We start from the raw sequence: 6,850 nt of genomic DNA, 5'->3' as shown, positions 1-6,850 counted from the left end.
TTGTCCTTACAGAATTCATCATCCATTCGCCTGCGTCGTCTTTGCCGTTTCAAGGAAAGCGACTCTTCCATGAACGAATCTGACCCGCTCTCCCCCAGTGCATCATTCACCCACTGAACAAACTTTGCAGCTGCATTTTGAGAAGCTTCGAAGTCCACCCTGAGGGCCTACGTGTTTGACAGCAACTCCGGAAAGTATATATATATATATATATATATATAGTCAAAAGGTCCAGTTGCAAGGTTTGCAGATACTTAGATAGGGCTGTTGCGTGTGAAAATATTTGCAGATACACTTGCGCTGTGAGAACTGTTTCAAACTTGAGTAGAGCATCAATGTATCCTCTTACTTTAGCTTTAACGACTGATTGGGTGTTGTCAGCAACAAGTATAGCGTTGAGGCTGGTGATCACTTCAACAAACAGAGCTTCGGGTGGATTGTTGAAAGAACCAAACACCTTCCTTAATAAAGGCAGTATCTTTTGACCACCATCTGGTCTCACCAATGGTTCACAGACGCTTCATAGTTGTCGAGTGCCTACTGAAGATGTTCTTCCGCTGACAAGACTCCCAAAAGAACACCGCAATGTCCTTAATCAATGTATCAATGCACTGTTCGCTTCAGCACTTGTGGCCTCCGAAACAACAAGATTCAATTCATGACCGTGGAACCAAACATGGATCTGCATTGTAGCTTTGTTTGAAAGCAGAGTACTGAAACCTCTATGCATGTTTGCTGCACCGTCAGTTGCATTCCCAACGCATTGTTTGAGGTCAAGATTCAACCCTTGCATAACTTCCGAAACAATATGCACAAAAGCTTCGCCAGTAGTTTCTTCGCACTTCACAATGCTCACCAGTCTTTCTTGAATGTTGCCAGTTTTATCCACATATCGAATGACACTGAAGCATTGGTCCTGCGTTGTGTCAATTTCCGCAGCAAACATGTCTGTTATGTCTTCCGAAATGAAGTAACGGATCATATCCCGTATAACCGTGATGATAGAATCCACAGTAGTTCTGGACAAAAAAGTAACAAATGAGCCTTTGCCTTTCGAACTGTTTGCCTTCTCATTTTTTGTCTTGCTGTTATGGACTAACCAAGAGAGGTGATCAGCTGTGAATGAATCGTATTTGCGTAGCAACGTAACAATTTCCAGGAAAGTACCATGGTCAATTTCCTCATTGTCCAAAGTGTAGACTGCCTCTTCCGTACTTCCTCTGTAGCTTAGTCCTCTCTTACCTATGAGTTTAACTACATCCACAACTCCATTAATCACTTGCTGTTTCTTTCTGACTTCATCACAGTAGTCCTTCGCCAACATGTGAGACATGCTTGATTGTTTTTTATCAACCAGGTATGCTGTTGAGAATTGCTGATGCAAAGACGAACGTTAATGCTGTTCCATACGAGAATGTACATGCCGCCAGTCTTTCATTCCCTCAAGAAATGCGGATGTCTGAAGTGGCAGAAAACACCAAGCAGACAGAACAGAGAAGTGCATGGGAGTCTTTGTTGTAACACAGCCACCATCTGTCTTCATGAATGAAACATCTTTGCACCACTCGATTATCTTTCTTCTGACATGGATGGTGATTCCAAAACAACAACCTTTCTTCTTCTGTGCATGGTTTCTGAAAGTAGTCAATCCTGAAATCTTCACTTCCTGTGGCTTCAAGTTCAATATGTGCAGTCTGTTCTGTGCTAGCCAGGGACAAAGTTTCCCTTTCACTTGTTGATTTAATATTTCTCATTTCACCTGATGATGGTCCAGCTTCACTTACCGATAGATCAGCAGCAACTGCCAATCCACTACTTTCGTCAACTTGGTAAAAATCCGTTGTTTCAACTGCTGAAGGTCCAGCTGCATGTGCTGTTTGCCACATTTTCACCGATTACAGGTCCCTTTGCATCAGCACTTTTAAACAATGGCAGAATATTTCGGCATTTTGATGCACTTTCAGACAGTTTCTTTTTCTTTCGTTCGCGTTCCTTCTCCTCATCTCCTTTCTTCTTTTGTGGTTTGACATATATTCGATTACCACTTATCCATTCAGGCCTACAAAGGAAGAAAAAGGAGTGGATCCACTGGTCTTATAAACACAGTAATCTGAAGACAATTTTTCAAAACCAAGCGCCCACTTTGTCCTTTCAACACCGGCCAACCTTTTCCCTTCGGCACCGGCCCACTTTGTCCCTTCGGCACCGGCCCAGGGGGCATTGCCCAAATGCCTATAGGCCAGTCCGCCCCTGACTCTAGATCCTGCTTGAATAGCTTCAAACAGTCCCACAGCTTCTGACCGGGCGTACAAGCAGAAGGAAATATTATATGGCTTTAGAAAGCCTTCACTTTTGTTGGGCAATTATAGATTCTAGATTCTCCTTTTTCTCAAAGTCTTAGAATAGCCCCATATGACTGGAGACACTTTCCCAAGAAAGTACCCACTGCTGTATGTGACAACATTTTCAAACTGCACCAGGTAATCTACTTTCAGTGACTTGATGAGGTTAGTCATTGGTGGCTGCTCCTCTTTTTGGACTTTATATTATGAGCACACATAGGTGGTGCAATGTTTGAGTTATGGCCTAACTACCTGGAAGCAAAACTGAAAGGAAGTGGTCAATGTCATCTTTAAAGTTCATACCAGGACTGGTCAGAGGACTTTATTTATCATTATTAGGCAAAAAGTATGTGCAAAAATCGTGGGGGTAGGGGCAGGATTGTCTCTAGTGATTGCTTTTTTCCTTTGATAGCTGCAAAAAGGTTTACAGATTTGGCATGTTGCTGAATAAATACTTACCACCACCCTTTCAGTTTTCTTGACCAGAATCAAAAGGGCTTGAATTATTTGTATCCAGTCTTTATTAATGCTAGGTAGGGTTTTTGGTGTGTTTTTTCTGTTTGTTTGTTTGTTTTATTTTATTTTATTTTATTTTTTTTGGTGTGGGGGGTTCATTGCCATATAGTGGGCTCCCTAACTCCACCCCCACTGCAAATTTTAGTAGGAACATGCCACTTGGCACACATGTACCTTGAACAAAACTAAGAATTTTGATAAACGGACACAAGCTCTATCTGCATAATTTCACTCTAATTTGCATAAATTAAAAATGGCCACCATTGAAAAATCAAGCAAAATGAAAATAACTCTAAATTATCATACACATCTTCGATTTCCATGAAAATGGTGTCAAAATATATGTTTTTGGGGATGCCTTAACCATTGAAATCAAAATTTGGGATGTAAAAAGTGAGGTTTTTTATTTATTCAATATGTTAGTCACACGATGTGATTATGAAGTATCTACATTTTGCATATTTCAAATTGACAAGCTTGGACCTCCGCTTTCACCAGTCACCCCATTGATGATGCTTCCCCTTTTTAGGGAATCAGCTCACAGTCCAATGATGGTATTCCATGGGATGAACATTGTTGCTGCTGTTGCAAAGCACCTGAATTCAGGACAGACCCCGGTCATAGTTGCTGATCTGGAAAGAAGATTCCATGGAAATTTTCAGATGTCTTGGGAGAGGACAAGTTTGTGGTGATGCTTGGGGCACTGCACACTGAGAAAATGCTGTTTGAAGGGCCTAGGGGAGTGGCTGGAAGGGAGTGAATGGACATCACTTCTGTCAGTCAGTGGTGTGGCTTCAAGTGGAGTTGCTGATTCTATGATGTAGGTGACACATCTGACCAGCACTCGCTACATGCACCAAGTCACAGCTCTTGCTTTGTTTACTGAGACAAACCCATCGTGAATACCTGACAACAACTATTGAAGATGAGCCATTGGAACTGGGTGCTTGGATTAGGTATCAGCGGGACCGAGAACCGCAATTCTTGTACTGGCACCAGACTCTTGAGCTGCAGCTGATGGTTCTGCAGTTTGTGAAGTTGATTCGGACTGCATCGTTTGATCTGTACTTAGTGACTTTAGAACATCTCATGCCATGGGTGTTTGCTCTTGATCACAACACTATGTCCACAATCTACCAATTCATCTACGAGATATGTGTGACCTTCGAGAAATACATCCAACAGTTCATAAAGAGTTCATGAAGGGAAAATTCGTTGGACAGAAGATAAGTCGTGCATTTTCTAGCATTGCCTTGGACCAAATTCATGAGCAGCTCATCGGTTCTCTGAAGGATGATGGAGGAATAATTATTAGACTGACTGAGGATCCTGTAGCCCTTGGAAGATTTATGATTACTGGACCAGAACTTGCTCGCATCATCAAGGAGTTCGAAAACACAGCTTAAAACAGTCACAGGAAGCACCATGAACAGTTTCCTAAATGTCGAGATACTTTCAGAGAAGATGTGAATGGCTTAATCAGTGCATTCTCTGATGTGGGAAATCCTTTCCTTGAAATATCTGGGCAATTGATTTCTCTTGACAGGTCCAGAATCATGACAGGTGATGTTATGAGCTCAGTGAGAAACATCACAAAAATTTGAAAAGACAAGTATGATACATTGTTTTCAGAAAGGGTTTCATCCAGCACATCGCCATGGACCTCCACCTTTCACGTGAATAGATTGTCTCTTTTTGGTGTAAAAGCCCAACAATGTAAAGAAAAATCCGACCTTGCTTCCATGAAGGAAGAACGAACCCAGTTTATTCAAATGATGCTCTCTGTGCACTCATGGAGGGACATTGGTGAAGAAATGTTTGCACATGAGAACACTACATTACCACTATCTCTCAGTTCCCAGGGTCAGATGCACAAAGGAACTAAATCTGAAATTCTCAAGTACCTCGAAGGTGATATTGAGATTCTACTTCTGATACTTCCCCTAATTCTGATGTTGTTATTCTAGATAGAGCCTTCATCGTGCAATCACTGAGACCTGGTACAGCATCAACATTTCAGGATTATGCAGACCAGGTGTTTCTTCCATACTGTGATGTCATGGCTAAAGGGTGCGTCGTGGGATGCCTACAAACACGATAGTCTCAAATCCAGCACTCGCGAAACCAGAGGCAGTGGCATGCGGTGTCAAGTGACATCATCAACCAAAGTAGCGAGTAACTGGCAAGGATTTTTACGGGTCGATGAGAACAAAACAGAACTGTTTTCTCTGTTGGCAGAGAACATGTAAGAGATGTACACAGAGGGCAAGCAAGTTGTTACAACCTTCGGAGAGAATGTTCTCACTTCAACTGTTCGCTCAAATACTCGCGCTTTAGCATCTTGTATTCACGAGGAAGCTGATTCAAGGATTTTTTCCATGTTGCAGATGCGACACATGAAGGATTTAAACACATCACCATTCGTGCTGGTGACAGTGATGTGGTGATAATAGCTGTGTCCTGTTTCCAAGGGCATTTTAAGGAAAAGGCAAAAGAACAGCATGGACTGTTTGGCAGGAATTCCCAGAACTCACTGCAGCACTTCAGCGCCTGTCAACATTCCCTAGTAGAATCGATGATGATGTCATGTCCTATGTAGAGGCATTCATCGTTCGCCTTTACGACAGGTCCTTGGACATCACATGCAGCACGCATGGAATTGTTCTACACGTACTACAAAGGCAGGCATTTTGAAAACTTGCTACCTACAAAGGATGCATTGCCACAACACATATTACACGCAGCATATCAGGCAGGCCACATCTGGGACAAAGCCCTCATCTGTTCTCCAACCTGGCCTGACCCATATGAATGGGGATGGGTCATGACAAATGACAAGTGGTTACCTCGATGGACAACACTTGCCCCTATTACAAAGAACCACAAATGCCTCGTGACATGTCAGTGCAAGAAAGTGTGCAAGCCTCCATGCAAATGTTGGCTGGTGTGAAATGAAGTACTCTCTGTGCATGCAGGGGAGCTTGTTTCAATCAAGGAAAATAATGTGTACATATCAGTAAACATAACGCATTGGTTATTAAAAGAATAGGCAAAATATTGGTGAACCTGGCCTGCTAAAGGGATTTTAAATTACAAAAACAAAACCACGTGTGTAGTCCTAGCATCTTCCCAAAATTATGATTGTGCGTCATTTAAAAAAAATTTTCAAGGCGGCCATTTTTAATGTATGCAAATTAAGAATCAATTTGACCTTTTATGATAATTCTTAGAGTGTCATTGAGTTTGTCAGCCTGAACTTACTAAGAAACAAAACAACACATTGATATTTTTATCATTCTTCTGTCAAAATGTATATTCGGTTCGTATTTTCATTATACTTCAGTGGCGGCCATTTTTCATTTATGCAGGTTAAGAGTGAATTTGACCTTTTATTATAACTTTGATGGTGTCTTTGAGTTTGCCAGCCATATATTTATATGAAACAACACCAAAATTAATGTTCTACCATTTGTCTGTCAAAAGTTATATCCAGTTACCATTTTCATTATATTTCAGTGGCGGCCATTTTTAATTTATGCAAATTAGGAGTGAATTTGACCTTTTATTATAACTTTGATGGTGTCATTGAGTTTGTCAGCCATATATTTATATCAAACAACACCAAAATTAATGTTCTACCATTTGTCTGTCAAAAGTTATATCCAGTTATCATTTTCATTATATTTCAGTGGCGGCCATTTTTAATTTATGCAAATGAGGGCCTGAATATGCATTTGGACCTTGTGTCCGTTTCTATTTTCCAATGATATAGTGTAAGGTACTTACATGCCAAGTGGTTCCTTCCTACTAAAATTTGCAGTGGGTAATGGGACTGCTGGCCTAAGTCAGCCCACTAATATTCAAATTGTTTCAACCAACCAATGTTATTATATTTCAAGAGGGGAATGTGGGGTGAAGTTGGTTTGATACAATGCTTGTAAATTGCAGATTACTTGTTTGTATTTGTGGTAGTGAAGCATTGAAGAAACTGT

General features: G+C 41.1%; 1 protein-coding gene across 1 annotated transcript; it reads right to left on the bottom strand.

Annotated features, from left to right (window-relative positions):
* Nucleotides 1-595: 595 nt before the first annotated feature.
* LOC106011478 lies at nucleotides 596-1,333 on the bottom strand. Its single transcript, XM_013081359.1, has one exon. The coding sequence runs from the start codon at nucleotides 1,331-1,333 to the stop codon at nucleotides 596-598; it is 738 nt and encodes a 245-aa protein (XP_012936813.1).
* Between the last annotated feature and the right edge of the window lie 5,517 nt (nucleotides 1,334-6,850).

Source organism: Aplysia californica, unplaced genomic scaffold (genome assembly GCF_000002075.1).
Source record: "Aplysia californica isolate F4 #8 unplaced genomic scaffold, AplCal3.0 scaffold00006, whole genome shotgun sequence".
NCBI classification, from domain to species: Eukaryota; Metazoa; Mollusca; class Gastropoda; order Aplysiida; family Aplysiidae; genus Aplysia; species Aplysia californica.
The sequence above is the reverse complement of the archived record's forward strand: the minus strand, read 5'-3'. Positions and strand labels throughout refer to the sequence as shown.